At 43.5% G+C, this 17,066-nt stretch overlaps 1 protein-coding gene across 1 annotated transcript in view; it reads right to left on the bottom strand.

Annotated features, from left to right (window-relative positions):
• p3h2 (prolyl 3-hydroxylase 2) overlaps positions 1 to 17,066 on the bottom strand; it is a 58,097-nt gene that overhangs the window by 2,514 nt on the left and 38,517 nt on the right. The window contains exons 2-14 of the mRNA XM_062557110.1: positions 15,671 to 15,823; positions 14,967 to 15,156; positions 10,886 to 11,017; positions 8,086 to 8,213; positions 6,048 to 6,137; positions 5,150 to 5,190; positions 4,648 to 4,739; positions 4,008 to 4,135; positions 2,921 to 3,016; positions 2,361 to 2,511; positions 1,657 to 1,774; positions 677 to 752; positions 247 to 387 (exon numbers count right to left, since the gene is read on the bottom strand). Of these exons, the coding sequence (XP_062413094.1) occupies positions 247 to 387; positions 677 to 752; positions 1,657 to 1,774; positions 2,361 to 2,511; positions 2,921 to 3,016; positions 4,008 to 4,135; positions 4,648 to 4,739; positions 5,150 to 5,190; positions 6,048 to 6,137; positions 8,086 to 8,213; positions 10,886 to 11,017; positions 14,967 to 15,156; positions 15,671 to 15,823 (1,536 nt within the window). The remainder of the gene's footprint in view (positions 1 to 246; positions 388 to 676; positions 753 to 1,656; positions 1,775 to 2,360; positions 2,512 to 2,920; positions 3,017 to 4,007; positions 4,136 to 4,647; positions 4,740 to 5,149; positions 5,191 to 6,047; positions 6,138 to 8,085; positions 8,214 to 10,885; positions 11,018 to 14,966; positions 15,157 to 15,670; positions 15,824 to 17,066) is intronic.

The raw sequence follows: 17,066 nt of genomic DNA, 5'->3' as shown, positions 1-17,066 counted from the left end.
AGCTGTCATAACTGCTGTCATACTTTTGTCATACTTTGGTTCCTCAGTTGAGTCATAAGCAGAAACGTAGTTCAGAAAGGACAGGTAAAATGAAGGTGAATCAACAAGCTTCCCATATTGACGTCATGAAGGGAAGAGTTCTGAACGATTTGTTCTTATCTCGTCATGTTGGAACCTTATTGCTGTCATTTAATTCATCACCAGCCAGTTGACTGAACTCTGTGCCAATAAGACCAAATTGCTCACCAGCTCTCTGAACAGGGGATCCAGTGTGAACCACAGGGCCACAGCACACCTTTGACCTTTGGTGACTGCACGCACACCATGGGGGTTCTCTCCTCCCGATGAGAAGCCAACCATACGGCCACACTGAGGCTTCACCTGAGCCTAGGAAATAACAATATAAACTGTTAATTATTAATCAATTTCTTTATGATTATTATGATTATTATGATTATTATGATTATTATTGTTATTATTATTATTATTACTATTATTATTATTATTATCATTAGTAGTAGTAGTAGTATTGGAATATATATTTATTATATATTATTCTTAAATTTGTTTTTAAAAAAACCCCAAAGTATCTGCTCCACAGGCAGATTAGTACAGGAAGTGCAGTGCAGTACAGTGTGCTCAAGTGTATTGCAGAGGACAGTATACTGGTCCTTACTGTGACTGTTTTGGCATCCATCTCTGTGAAGATGAATTCTCCCCCTTCAAAGTCTCCATTGAGGTACAGGAGAGCGCTGCAACAGGTCAACTAAGGTTAGACAACGAATAGCGCAGTACTGAGGCATGCCTAAGGCCCTATGACCTTTACACACACACACTCTGATACTGAACGACTATTTCAGATGAGATGAGACAGAAGACCACATCTCTGTTAAGCAAACCCCTCGGCACCCCACAAGCACTTTTGCTGTGCACGTTGCTCAGGAAATGACCGCGCCTGCATGTCTCGCTCCACTTTGGTTGACCTGTCTGTCTGTCTAAATGTTTATTTAATTTCCACCAATAGGCTACCTCAGCGTTGCTCTACAAACTTTGATAAGCTGTACATATTTTAAAGACTTCACTTAGGAAAAGTCTAAAACGTCATAGATACTGTATCTATAGAAAGCTTAATCAAGATATACACATAGCCCAACAAATATTGCTGGAAATAAATGACTCATCTTTTAATTCTTCATTATTTACTAATTTTACAATTTGATCAAATTTCTGTCCGCTCTGCGCCCAGAAAAACTCAGAAAGACACTGTCCTCCTCGCTTCTTATCTGGCAAACAAACAGATACAGGCTCAGTCTGCGCTATTCTAGCCAATGAAAAAAGTTGCTTTGTGAGCACAGAAGAAAAAAGGATGTAATCTGATTGTATTCACTTAAATTTCAACAACCTCCTGCCAGAATCGTGACCCCAATTTCTAATCTAGATCGACTTGTTTAAGGTATACAGTAGAATTAGGGCAATACAGTCACTGCAGTTGGGATACATTCTCCACAATTTGTAAACAAATGACTAAGATCAGCGTCATTTAAAATATGGACTGTGTGCACTCTACCCATCTTCTTTGGACAACCACGGACAAATAGATATGCTTCCTAAATGTAATGTCTATAATGTCAGTCCAGAACTATATCATACGCTCACCTGTAGTCTCTACAGGTATATGCCGGTGGCTCCTTCCAACACTCATTGGCCTCTGGGTCTAGTAAGCAGTTGTCAGCGTGGATGGGGTGACTGAGGTCATGTCTGTGGTCTTGCTGACCTGAGGACACAAGGACAGCAAATCCAGCTCTGTTCACAACGGGTCTGCATTTCTTCCCTTGCCAGCCTTGAAAACGGTTGCAACCCCCTTTCCTTTTAACTGGACATTACAGAGGCCAGGAGGCAATTACAATAATCTACAGCAGCTCTAACTGGATGTGCACTATGCACAATGTTGAAGACGTAGGTGTTTGGTTTCACACCTTAGTTAGGTTTCACACCTTCAACGCAGAGACAGTGCATACGTGTCTTCAAAAGGAAAAAGGCAAGATTCTGGTACTATTCACAAGTGTTTGATTAGCCACTAGTCTCAGCAAATCACCCACACTCATAACAAGTCTCCAAAAGAACTACTTTGTTGAGAAGAACAATTGTTTTCATATACAGTACGGTGTCGCTTACATTGATCTGTGTAGTTATACCTTCAAAGGCAATAAATAACTAACTAGTTATGGTGAAAAATGTTTATCGTAAAGCTGTTCAGAAATTAGTCTGTCTACATTTGCTGATGATATCTATCTCTGTAAGGGAAAAGCATGCATTTGCTCTGTTGTTAAGTACTGAGGGGGTATCAGGTTGGCAGGTACCTGTGATTGCTGTCCTACACACCAGGTGTGTATAGGAGAAGTGCAAAGTGGAGTTGAGCATGAAGTACGACTCAATTATTTTCCGCGCTTTCTCGCTGACATCATAGAATAAGCGTGCACTTTTTAGAGACACACGTCCCTCGTAGCCAAACTGAAAAAAGCACACACAAAACACACATAAAGCTCTCGCAATTTGTTTAAATATGCACTCTACCCCCCACCACCATCTCCATGTCACCACATTGTCTTGTCTACAGTAATTTCCTGTGTATTGGCTATAAGCAGCAGGACAGTGTGTTATGCAAGTTAAAAGAAACAAAACCATATTAATATTTTAACTGCTCCCATGTACTAACCTCATAGCTGAAGAAATGTTGCAAAATCTATGTATAAGCTGCGGCTAATAGTTATGAAATTACGGTAACACACATTTTTTTTATTTTTTTATTTTGTTATAATTTTGACCTTTGTGCCTGAGATGATGAGCGCCTCAATCACTTTCAGAATGCATCACAGAGGTTAGCGCTAATAGCACTTTGCCTTGCACAATGCACACCCACCTGCAGAGTCTTCAGCACGGTGGCCCCCTCAAACTTCTCGTTGGGTGTGTGGGGGGACATTTTCCCCCTGTAGCCGTCTCCTGCAATGGTCACCGCCTGAGGGGAGGCAGTCAGACAAACACAGTCTCAATCACACATCCATTTTGACAATATAAAATGAAAATATAAAAGAGTCCACATTGAGCCTCGAAAGGGATATAGTGCCACTAGCAATGGTGGACGAAGTACACATATCCTGTACTTGAGCGAAAGTAAAGATACACATCTTTACACATATAAAAGGCCTCCTTTTATATTTCTACTTGAGTGGAAGTAAAAAAGCACTTGCCTGAAATGTTTTATGACTAATACAGTTGCATTTATGAAATGATTCAGCACAGCCATAGGCATTCATAGAGCCTTTCTCCTTCATTCAAAATCAACTACTGTAGAATTGTCGTATGTAGAGAGAACTAAAAACAAACTAACGTGATATCTTATCTTAGATACTTCAAAGTAACCACTTTTTGCTTTGTTCAATGCTTTACACTTTCAAACCCAATCCAAACGTTTCCCTGCTGTGCTTGATAATGTCAGATTGTCTTGTCTATCACTGTAAATCTATCATTGTCTAATATTGTTTATCATTATTTGTTCATTTTTATTGTGGATATACAGTATAACAACAATATAGGTTAGAGAACACCATTAAAGCCTAGGTTGCTTAATAGAAAATACCTACATACTTACTGTATGTAAGTACACATGTATTAAATAAACATTTTGGACAGTCTTTTTTCCAAAAAGAGCTTAAGCTATACTTCAGCTGCCACAAAATGTAGTGGATTAAAAATAAATATATTTGAAGTATATATATATTTTATATACTGGAGCAAAAGTAAGAAGTTTAACACAATTTTAACACTCAAGCAAAGTACAGATATGTAAAAAGCACAGTAATTGAGTAAATGTACTCAAATGTCCATCACTGGTTAGTAGTCACACTACTGTAAATATATGTAACCCAAAACAAGTCTGAGTCTGCAGTTAACACGTTTACCAAGCTGAAGTGACCTGAGCTGGCCAGAGTGGGCTAGTGTGGTCTTACGTGCGCCAGGCTCTTCAACTCTACACACTCATCATCAGAGATGACGTCATCCAGCAGGACACGCTGGGTACCGTTGAGAGACTCAGAGGTCTGGACCAGTTTCACCTTCTCATACAACAGTGGTCCTCCTGTACACACACACACACACACACACACACACACACACACACACACAAAGCGAGAGAACAAGATAGGGGAGAGAGGGGGAGGGTGTCAAGAGAACAGAATTGAAAGTGAAAGAAATTATGTAGGTTATGCTGACACCAGCTGTAATTACTGTGAAGCTGTTCAAGGAGGTACTGTATGCAATGATCATCTAAGTCTGTTTATGCACTAATCTACACAGCTAGTGCAAACTCAGGGGAAACCACAACCATTTTGTTGATTGTGCCTTATAACTGGCTACATTTCATGACACATGTTTGCACAAATTGTAATCCTCATGCACTTAGGCTAAACAGTGGCTGTTACAAACTGACGCAAACACCACAGAATTTCATGAAAACTGCATTAAAAAGAAATAAGAATGGCAATACAATTTATACTAGTGAGATTTCAGATGCTCAGTGTTCCTTTGTTTTTGGCACTACACTCACGTCATTGGGCCTACAATACATGTGTGGTTAATTCATTTGTCTACCTTCTTTGAGTTCCTGCACCACAGTCACTGTAACGTTTTTCTTCTCTGATATTGGGACATACTCCATCCAGCCGTCAGTACCAGAGGGGATTCTAGGAGGGTGAGAGCAACGGCGAAAGAGTCAAACACACTAATACTACTAGACAACAAATAGAAAAAAACCTCAACTGAACAAATCAATCAGCAACATGGATTAATTCATCACGGACTAACCAACAACAGTATTGTTGTTTTATATTAAACTTTGTTTGATGAGTCATATCATGATACGTAACAATGGCACTTATCAGCTTAATCTGCATTTTATGCAAGCAACAGGAAGCCAAACCAGTGCACCAATATGCATTGTGAGCAAGTCAAGCATTTGATTCCTTTAATGCAACATTGGAAAAAATCACTGCAAATATTGCTTTGAGACGCACTGGAAGCAGTGAGTGATTGTGATCGACTGTGATTGACTCAGTGGGTTGAATTGAAAATTGAGATGATAATGCCTGCTTACCTGTTGGCATCCTCCCTGCCACCTGAGCTGCTCCAGTAATTCTGAAGAAGCACAATTTTGAAAACTGTTCATTTTACACATGATGAGGATTGAGAATATACAATGTGCTATACTATGTTTGTATGAAAGACAACACAGGGTTTTCATTATAGTGCAGCTAACACAGATATGGCTATCTGGTTGGCCATAATCTGTTTGCCAACCACAGTACAATGTGCATTACTTTCTTACATTACACAACTCTCTATAATTAAGAGTGGCTTTCATAATGGCTCTGCCTAGTGAAACAGAGACACTGACTTTCCAGAGAAATTCTATGTCAAATCTATTTCCATTTCCAAGCCAATGTGTTAAGATACAACTAAAAACATACTCATAATAATTACATGTTGTAGTAAGTCATTCTCATACGCAAAAATAAGCCCTATATAATTACATCTTTGTAAAAAAAAACCTCATGAACATGAAATACAAAGGAACAGATTTGTCACAATATTGTGCAAAGATAACTATGGTGGTCTCAACACTAGAGGGAGCAAGTGAGCCTACATTGCAGCTCCAAAGTTTGTGCAGGCACCTGTGCTTGAGCCTGTGTGTCTGTGCCAGTTCAGCTGCAGCTGGGGACTTACATTGACAACATACTGTACATACCCTCCTCTGTCTCAACCAGAACTGTGCTTTCTGGTAATACTCACATACTTTCAATAGAAAATCTAGAAAATATGCAACACATTAAGTCTAGGAGACACATGAACACAGACATAGAGACATAACAACACAAGAATGCTGTTAGGAATGCTCTAGTTGACTGGAAATGTCAGCAATACTGGTGCTTTCAGACCTCCGTGACCAGGTAGCATTTTCAAACCAAAGCATTATCACCCAAAATGTGACCTACCCCTTCTGAATATTCCACTCCCATGTTTTGGCTGCCCACCGTCAGCAACTCCAGCTCCTGCTTGTGGCGTCGGCCGTACCAGTCTGCCTCCTGGAAACACAGAGGGAGATTAATGAGAAGTGATAAGACAAACAATGATAAGCAATAATAAGCAAAGACAAACAATGATAAGCAATAATAAGCAATGATAAACAATGATAAACAAACTTGACAAGACAAGTCAAACCCATAAAGTATAAGTATTCAGTAGACGCAGCACTAGCAAAGAACCCTAAACTGACAAAGATGGAGGTTTGTCCTATGGGTTTGTCCCACCTATCCTTAGCTAAGTGAACAGGAGATCATCACTTCACAATGTTTCTGATATTGTCTGGTTTTATTTGCATGGCAATATGAGGGATTGGGCAACTGCGCTGTGTTCACAATATGGCTGTTGATCGACCCTGAGAGAGAAACCAAACATTTCCTCGCTTCACTTCGGAACTTAATGAAGTGTAGTGCCATCTCTTCTCTTACTTTCCTCCTCTCTCTTTCTTTTTTTTTTGCACTCGATCCTTCTCTTGGCCGAATGTCTCGAAAGCACTTTTTATTAGTCGTTCCTGGCGCGCGCTCAAAGGAGATGTTTGAACTGGACCGCGGCCCGCCGTGTCTCCGGTCCCAGGCCAAATAGAGAGCGCGCGGCCCTGGAGCCCCTCAGCGGCCGCGCACGAGGACGACAGGAGGGCTGCGGTGGGGCAGCCATCGGGAATGTTTTGAAACTGGAGAAGTCAGTAGCGTTTGCAGCTACAGTGGCAGAGAAGGGGGGGGGGGGGGGGAGGGAAAAGGGGAAGACGAGGGGAAAATGCCCTCCTCCCTGGCCGTCATGCAAACAGCACACAGATTGTTTGAGCCCAGCTCTGGCATGTCAACATATTCCCCCCACCCCTCCCACAGAGTGCGTACCACTCCTACCAGTTCCTGAAATACAAGGGGTGCCTTGGCATGACCTGGTTCCTCTGGGTCTCTCTCCCTCTCTCTCTCTCTCTCCCTCTCTCTCCCTCTGTCTCTCTATCATTCTCTGTCTCTGTCCATCTCCCCCTCTGCTGCTCCTTCTCTTTCTGTGAGGCAAATGAGACGTCTTTGGCCCGGAGCTGGAAGTGCTTGGCCAATATGAGGGGGTGGCTACGGGGAGAATGAATCTGGGGAAGAGAGCTTGAGCCAGGAGAGGAGTGAGGAGCTGCCGCTATACCCCCTGAACACACACACACAGTCACACACGCGTGCATGCACACACACACACACGTGCATGCACACACAAACAACACACACACACGCACATACGCACGCGCTCATAAATAAGTCCTCACGTATCCGCTTGTGGAGAAGCTGGAGCAGGGTAGCAGAGAGAGGGGGAGAGAAGCGGGGGAGATTTTGGCACTCACGTGCATCCTCCTCACTAATGGGATCCAGGCTTGGCTTCCCGCGTACCAGCAAAGCTGTGTGGGGTTGTTCCCTTTCCCCCCTTTACTGTATGGCGCATTAATGTGGCTATGGGAGAAGCTTCAGAGGAAAAACGTACAGAATTTATAGCCATGCCATAACATATGGTTCTTATTGCGAAACCATAAACAATCTCCATGTTAATGGCTGCTGTGCACTACACTGATAAGGTGAGAACGGATTCGGGGGTTTGTGAATTCCTCCACAGGTCGTCTGTGAACAGGGAGTGCTGTTGGATAGTTTTCACAGGCGTGCTGAAATCTATATGCATCAAGCCACGATCAGACTCACAGCTCCTCACGAACACCTTCGAGCCTCTGGCCCCACTCCCCGTTCTGACACGCTCAAGAGCCTGGAAACTGTCTGACCACACCAGTGAAATCCTACCAGCCGTTAAACCTCACCAGAGACCGTGCTAAGAGCTATAGCGCGCGCGCGAGACGTTCCAGCCCGGGTCAAAGCCTCCGACGGGGAGAGCGAGGCAGACGTCGTCATTCTCCCCTGGACTTTATGAATGATGACCACGAGCGGCGTGCTGGCCGGCGAGGGCTTCGCTCACCTCTCGGGGGTCTGTGTCGTGGCCCAGCTCCTCCTGGTAATACTCCACGTTAGTAGTCATGAACTCGTCCCCCGCATGGAACAGCAGGTAGGAGTGAGCGCACGCCAAGGCCTCCTGGAAACGGCTCTCTGAAAGACAGGAACGGAGGGGATGGAGGGGGTATAACAGAAGGAGAGGGAGAGAAAGAGAGGGAGAGGGAAATAAATCAGTATGTGGGGAGAGGGTGATTTGGACAAAAAATGCCGAAGAAGAAAGAGAGGGACAGATGGAGTGAAAGAGAGAGAGATAATATGGTCAGTAAAAGGGGAAGATAAATCCAAAGACATCCACAAACAGAACAGTGAGAAAGAGAACACAATTCTGAGCGAGAGAAAGAGGGATGAGGAGACAGCAGGCAGAGGTGAAAGTTCATCAGTAAAATGCTCCTGTGCCAAGTAAAGCTTAAGGTAAAGGTCAAGGTCGTGGTTTCTCTGGGAGACATAAAACACGGCGGATATATCCCTGTGTCAGCACTACTGGAAACACCTCTAGACAAATCTGTTAAAGACTTCGGATTAATCAAAATGTCCAAGTATTGGAAAGCTATCGTATACAACATTCCAAGTCCATGACCACAATGGAGCAAACATCAGTAAGGCTGAGATAGTGGAAACTAAAGGAAAGTCAGAGACAGTGGGAGAGAGAGAGAGAGACAGAGAGAGAGACAGAGAAACAGAGTGAGATAGAGAGAACATACTAGATTTCTCTATGAAACTCAATGAACTATTTAAATTTGTGGCCCTCCATGCTGGAAGAGCTGAGAAGAACCTAGTCCCCTTAAGTAGCCTTACAGGGGAGCTACACCAGACACGTAACTGAAGCATTCCGTTCACAAAGCGTATGCTGCAGAATTTGATAATCACTATAATCAATGGAAGTAGCTACAACAGACGCGACAGTGGCGCGTACATTCTAAAATGGATTTTACGCATTGTGAACGCGCCTGGTGTAGCTACCTTGTGAGCCTCTAGAGTAACAATCTGAGACTAGTCACAGACCTGTACTCCCCTCAGAATGTGTTGTGTTTCCTCTGGATTAATCAAAATATAAGCTTAGGTGGTAGTAGTGGGGAACAGGGTGGGTGTTGCCTGTGGGTGTGCTAGAGGGGGTAAAAGCAGCATGGGGTGTAATGGGGTAAACAACTGAACGCCTTGGGGGCATGTTGTTAATTGCATGATTTGACTTGATTGGATAAGTCAAATCAAAACAAGCCTGGCGGGGTTGTTTGTTGTGGGTGTTTGCACACACAAGGGCTTGGGGACTTATATATATATATACGCATATTCCAAAAGCACCACATCCAAGGGGTGTGACTGAATCAGCACCCAGAAGAAGGCATGTTGAGGGAACACATTACACCATGGCACATGACTGTGCCTCCACACACCCCAGAACAATACGCCCCCCGTGAGAACTGTGAGCCTCTGAAGCTTCAAATCACTTCCTTCTGGTGCACTACGAGGAGCGTTTACACATTCCCAGTCAATCCTCATTACTTTTCCAGGCCCTTTAACAAAGAGGGGTTCTATGCGTTTCGCCCTGTAAAATCCTACATGTTACTGAGACAGGCTAGGTCAGAGAACATTTCCTGCCGAGCTGTGAAAGGCCAAGGAGAGAAAGTGGAGCTGACTTTTCGATTAGAGCTTGTGCTGCTAAACGACAGGGTGGGGGGACCTTGATACTCTATTTGTCAACTTATAAAATACTGTAATTATCGTGAGGTGTCGCCATTTCGAATCATTTGACATTAAGTGATATAACACAGGGGTGTAGCCTACTCACTTCTTTTGTGCACTGATACGTCTGTGCTTGTGTGTACATTGTGCATATGAGATGTGCCTCTGGATACAAATAGGACCATAGCATCTATTTACTTTATTTGTAAATGTACATACTGTTACTGTTTCTTATGTTATTGTTGAGTGCAAAGATTAACCAGAGTCAAATTCCTTGTTTGTTAACGCAAACCTGGCCAATAAAGCTGATTCTGATTTTGATTCTGAATTTCAATTTCAATTTCAATTTAATTTCACTCAAAGAGCACCAAAACATTACACATGTCTCATGGCCATGTATCAGCCAACTCTAGAAATGATTCTGTTTGACTCATCATGGACGGAGATAATCCACCATCCTCCCCCTTCCCAGATTCCAGCTGTAATCTAACCGCCCGCAGGATTGCGTGCTTACCCCCGGCACAAAGAGAGCAATGACCACCCCTGTGGAAGTTTCAGAGTAAACCCTGAACCACAAATCAACCACACAAAGCAACGCTTTGGAAAAACAAAAAAGCGAAGGAGAATGAAAGAGACTGGCCGCATTTACAACTTACAAAATATTTGTGCACTTGTAAATCAAGTTACTAAACAGTGCAATCGAACAGGAGTAACTTTTTTGGACAAACAAAAGTTATCCACTTAGTGTGAGGAGAGACATCTGAGCTCTAGGACGAGCTAAGAGGAAAGGGAGGAAGGAAGGAAGGAAGGTAGGTAGATAAAGTGTGGAGGTGTTGCTCAAGATCCAAGTGGCCTTGAACTAGTTATTGGAATGGGATTACACTACATTACATTACATCAGTTGACTTCTTTATCGAAAGTCATTTTATCGGCCACTCATTCCTAATATTTTGTATACAACATTGCTAATAACTAAATGAAAAAAGGTTTTTAAGTTATTCTCAGGATGGTTTTACGACTTGTCTTGTCTGAGACACCAAGGCCATGTTTGTGACTTGACAGATATGACAGTTGAGGCAGCTTACCTTTGAAGTAGGCGAACTGCAGGTAGTCGTAATGTAGGGGCAGATAGTTCTCCATGGGTGAGAGGCGACCAGGGCGAGTGGCCAAATCCCGCACACACTCGTGTTCACAGTGCAGGACCTGCGTGTAGTGATCTAAAAAAAGAAAAAAAAAATGAAACATCTGAAACACAGATAGGCCAGGAACCAGGCTGTGAGTTCTCTGCGTGCAATCACAAACTCTGGCGCCTTTTCTGCATCCTCCTATTCCAACAAGCGATACAAGGGGTGATTATCAAGGGACATTCAACAACATTTAAATCAACATGTTGCAACATGCAAAAACATCCAGGGAATGACAAAATCTGCTCAGGCCGTGATTGAGACTTGGACTGTCTGAAGAATGAAAACATTCCTTAATGTGTCAGTGCATCTTGCAGACAGATTGCACTGGACATTTTGCAATCATTTGCCAAATAATTGTATCCAAACGTGCAAATTACAGACAGATGAGTACAGTAAACACCTGAGTCTGTTTATGGTGGCGAGCTCATGAAATGGAAACTGAACCAAATATTTGACACTGGACTTTCCCTGAGCCAACTGAAGAACCGGAGTAATTTCAGGTTAAAGGGACAAAAACGTCTCGCCTCGCTTTGCAAATAAAGGAATAGCCCTCCAAAGCTGGTCTTTTGATTCTCATTAAGGAGAGTTTGGTGTGAGTGATTGTTCTTTAACAGCGCCTACAGCCCATGCTGATCTCGGCAGGCCCCTGTGCTGACGGATGAGGGGATGACCACTGCCAGCAGGTTCACCTGCGGTCATTCCTGCTGAGGGAATCACGAGGAAGACGGAAAAAGAAAAAAAAAAATGGGAGAGGGGAAATGAGGTTCCCCACTCCGGTGAGATCATCTCCCATGAGCTCATCAGAGCTGCTGATTGAGTGAGTGCTGCCGCATCAGCCTGCTTTTGATGTGGCCGGCCGCGGCGCTGCTAGACCCAGACGACGGCTCTCGCATGAGTCCTTTAACAGCTCAGATCACAGACGGCAGACAGGGTGAGGAAGAGGAGGAGGAGGAGGAGGAGGAGGAGGGCAGAGGGGCTCTATCTGCTGCTGTGCACATGTTCCCACGCCACGTCCCACAAGTCCCATGCGTTACAAGCAAAAGTGCCACAGCAGATCCTGCTCTTGGAGCTGGAAGAGATGGAGTGATCCCACAAAATCCTATTTCTCAGAGGCATCTTGTAGGGATGATGATGATCCTAACATGCCTTCAGTGAGTGAGTGCTGGATTTATCTCTGGGTTTTAGGAGAGCAACCAGCTGGCCGGTGGACGTCCTTTACAGTAGATACGTTTAGCAACAGTCAACCCTGTATTAAAATGGTTGATATTGTGGTGCATTAATGGCTGATGGATTTCTGGAAGGTGCATTGGTAGAAGGCAGCTGTGGGGTGATAAAGGGTGCACTGAAACGTTTTGATGAAGTTGAGAAATTTGGAAGATTCAGGGGAGTGTCTGACTTTGAGACAAAACAGAGCTCTTGACTACACGGATAAGTATACACAAATAATTATGCGCACACACACACACACACACACACACACACACACACACACACACACACACACACACACACACACAATATAGAGAACAGATGTATCAATGACTTCCCTCATTTTCCCTCCACAAAGACATTGCCAAGTGTTTTCCTCTGAATATCATCTGAAGTTCACCTAAAATGCACTCCCTCCCATCCCTCAACCAGGATTAATCACACATCAGCACTGTCTATCTGATCTGAGAGCAGGCTTGGCCAACATGTGCATATAACTGTTTTCATCTGAGACGCATCGCCATCACAGAGACCTCCCCTGGCTAAACTGTATTGGCAAAAATGGCCTTGGCCTCATGGTTGCATTAGCCAGATGCAATAGCTCTTCTTGTTTAAAAATACTGTACCTATCACCACTGTATGTGTTGTAAGCATAATCTACTAAATCTGTTCAGCTTGCACATGTGGCCTGCATCGCATTCCTACAATGTGAGCTGTCTGACTTCTGATAAAACAATACTGGAACAAGAAGCGGTCATCAGACATCAAACATTGCTTTTGCAAGTCCAAACACTAAATACAGTATATTGTCTAAAATAACAGCCAAGGTTCCTGTCAAATATTCATTCACAGTTCACATTTTAAAGATGACCAGACCTTTTATTGCTGCCTTTGAATGACCACTTCATGGTTTATGGGACCAAATCAAACTCAATTTATATTATTTGTAACTGTGAAAATAAACTGTACTAGTAATTGTCAATAATAAATAAGTGCTACTTACAAATTCTACGGGTCCAGATCCGTTCTACAGCTACAGTCAAAGACCCTTCATTACTATCTAATCCTCTCTGATTGCTACAATAACACATACAGTATTTTGCCATTACAAATATACGGTACTCTACAAATACAATTCAATGCTCTATGTACATAAAGCTATCCTGAAATTACAAATCTTTACTGCAGTAACAAAGACTTTTCTACCAGCTTTGGGATCAAAGGTGTATCATACAGTATGTGTGCATCATAATCTCAGTCATTCTGCTGGTGTATTGTGGCTGTCCTGATAAGACCCCACTTCGGTAGGGACAGACTGCACCGCTGGGATTGGGCTGTCAGAAATTCTGCAGAACTTCAGCAAAAGTTGCTATTTATCCCACAACTATCTAAACCAAACAAAGAGCAGAATGTAATGCTTTTAAAAAGAATACTATTTGACAAGACCTCCCTCCACTTTGGCCAGAAGTCAGACCGCACTGCCAGTTTGGCCCCTCTTTTTTCTGTTCTTCAGAAATTGTGTGTGTGTGTGTGTGTGTGTGTGTGTGTGTGTGTGTGTGTGTGTGTGTGTGCGCGCGCGCGCGCGTGTGTGTGTGTGAGTGTGTGTGTGTGTGTGCGAGAACATTAACTTCAACAGTGCTGAATTGGACATTTGTTTGTTTGTCATTCAATGATTTGTGCAAAGCACTGTTAAACAGTAATCAGCAGTTTCTAATATTTAGGGTGATTACAAAATGTCTCTTACAAGTAGTGGAAGCTAGCAGCAATAGCTGAATACCTCCAAAAACAAGTTTCATCCATTTCCCTCCAAGAGTAGTCTGCTAAATCACTTACTGTGAATGACAATAACAGGATACAGAACCAAGTCACTTTTTTGTTCCATTGAAATGACCCTCAACAAATCCGCGGTGATGAAGCAGTTTCATGTACTCTGAAATTGGATGACTAGTAATTACCAGGAGAATCTCATTACTGGTGTTTCGAAACTACGCGGGCCTCCTTTCCCCTCTAGAGTATGAATTGATCCCCCCACAAATCTCAATGTTGAAGGCACCATCACAACAACCACATGCAAAGAGCAACAGTGGTTTCAACCAGTGACAGGAGCAGAATAAAGTGGTATCTTCAGTAATAATAATAATAAAAAAAAATCATACATAGAACCATTATAAAATATTCCTTAACCAAAACGCCTATCATTACTTGGTAAACAGCACCAATTTGAAGACAAAAACTTTGATAATTTCGCTTCAGTATCTCAACCTTCAAGTTCTTGAGTATCTACGTAAATATGCCATATTTATTCATTTATTGATTCAAACTCTTTCACCCGTTGACTCACCTAAGCTTTAAACTAGCCTTCACATTTACACTAAGTAAAGGGGTTGATGTTTTTCTGCCGAGGATAAACAGAAACTGAATAAACTAGGGGGCAGCCGTGGTGTACTGGTTAGCGCATCGGGCTTGTAACCGAAGGGTTGCCGGCTCGATCCCCGACCAGTCCACCACGGCTGAAGTGCCCTTGAGCAAGGCACCTAACCCCTCACTGCTCCCCGAGCGCCGCTGGTTGGGCAGGCAGCTCACTGCTCTGGGTCGTGTGATTCACCTCACTGTGTGTTCACTGTGTGCTGTGTGTTCACTAATTCGGTTAAATTGGGTTAAATGCAGAGAACTGAATTTCCCTCACGGGATCAAAAAAGTATATATTCTATTCTTTTCTATTCTATTCTAAACACGTTCCACTCGGGACGCCCCCCTCTTGGTGCCTCACCTGAGATGAGCTCGTAGAGGCTGTAGCGGTAGAGCACATGGTCCTGCTCCACGAACCTCTGAGGGCCCTCACAGAGCGCCCGGCACTCCACGTCGGCCTTGAAGTACTGCGTCAGGGCCTCCTCGAAGAACGGAATGGCCTTCCCATACTCGCCCTGCTCGTACAGCTTCACCCCTTCTGCAAAGGCTCTCTGTAAACACAACAGGAATGGACTTTTTGGCATGTTTCATCTAAACCAAAACAGTTTTGCAGGGTTTGAGGAGAGGACACTAGGAGTACAAATAATCTATTTTTGGAAGAGATGCCTTTTCCACATTTTTGGCTATCATAACAACCTGGTTTGAGGAATATCTATGCGTGTCAGTGGCCTTGGGGCATTCATCAGTGATCCTAGGATAGTGCCATATCATTCCACTGACTGCTGCCTAATGGTCTAACACCACAGATGAAAAGGTGTCTGTTGTTTGACCCGAAAGATGATGACCACATAAACTCACCCAATAACTGCAAGGATGTCCAGAGTGGCTTTAAAATTCAATTTGAGAAGCCTATCGAATGTTAAGACTGGTGAGGCTCACTGTGTATCCAAATGGGATGAAGAGCCTTTTAATTACATTTCTACAAATGAGATTGTGTGTTATGATATCATCCATAAGAAAATTTGAATGACAAGGGAGCTTTTTTTTTTGTTTGGTAGTGAATACCTGATGTGACCGGGCTTCTCTGTCAATGAAATGCTTAGAGTCCACTCCCTGCAGGCTCTTGTACTGCTCCAGGTTGCGCCCCATCTCCACATGCTCCGGATTGGCCTGGAAGTACGTGTGTGCTGCTGACGCGGCCTTATCCAGATCCTTTAACTACAGAGAGAGAGAGAGAGAGAGAGAGAGGGAGAGAGAGAGAGAGAGAGAGAGACCTCATTACAGTCAATCAGTGAGCAGAGAGCATCATCAGAACGTTTTCTGATACACATACAACTGCCAAACAAAGCAACCCTTTCCATGGACTTGCTCCATTACATAGACCAGCTGCAACATGTGCCCTTGGAATAACACAACATGGACATTCAATACGTCCACTGCGATTGGAGGAGATACGGAACGTGAGAATTGAAGATTATCCCCTCATTCTATACGGCTGCGGCTGTTAGGGGAAAATTGTATTCGTACAACCTCCCAGCAAGCTGGACCCCCGCACTCCAGCTGCGAGCAGCAGGTTCCGGTTCTGCCTTGCTGAATAGCGGTCCTGACTCTCAAGACCTTGGCCCAACACTGCACCAACACAAACACATTCCTCGCACTCTCTCCTCACTAAAGCGCTGCATTACAAAAGTTCTGGATAGGTGTCGGCTGCAGAGTTCACCACTATGATTCGGTCTTACGGATGGATTTGAACTACACATGAAGGTGAAGGGAACTGAGTAGGGATCAGGCATTTGCATTTTTTTTGCAGCATTCTGACACTTGTCAAGCACAATGGCGCAAGTTTAGTATGCTAATGACAGCATTCTTTTCAACTACAGGGTGCCTAAAAGGGGGGAGTCCAATGAGGCAGGTCCTGCCCCTTCCAGGAACAATGGCCCTAAAACTGCCAATCACACAACAGGGTGAAAGAGGAGGTCACTTGGCTGGCTGCTCCTGCTGATGGCTTTCAGAAACGAGGTCACTAAGCTACGGAAGAGACCACAAAGGTCACTCATAAACACAGGGGGAGAGGAAGTCCTTAATGCAGCGCAGTAAAGAAGAAGAGGCACGGTGATGGTAAAATCTGCAGAACCATTGACAGATAGACATGACGTGACACAGATAGAAAAAAAAGTCACTCTTTTGATCATCTGTTACTTTCTTGAGTCACTAATGAAATCAGTGGCGGAGTATTTTAATTAATCCTCCTGCACATTACAAAAGAACATCTGTGTTGCTCTTTGCCTTTGTACACATCTTGGTGTTGAAACCGATATACTTTTCCTTTTAAAGCAAACAAGAGGGAAAGCATATTTGCTACTATTTAGTTTTGGATTTGAAAAGACAGCATGAGAATTATAAACCTTTCCACAGAATCCTCAGAATAAACAGTAAGCCTGCAGCTGGGATATTATAACAT

The sequence above is a fragment of the Sardina pilchardus genome, chromosome 15, assembly GCF_963854185.1.
Source record: "Sardina pilchardus chromosome 15, fSarPil1.1, whole genome shotgun sequence".
In the NCBI taxonomy this organism is placed as follows: domain Eukaryota; kingdom Metazoa; phylum Chordata; class Actinopteri; order Clupeiformes; family Clupeidae; genus Sardina; species Sardina pilchardus.
The sequence above is the reverse complement of the archived record's forward strand: the minus strand, read 5'-3'. Positions and strand labels throughout refer to the sequence as shown.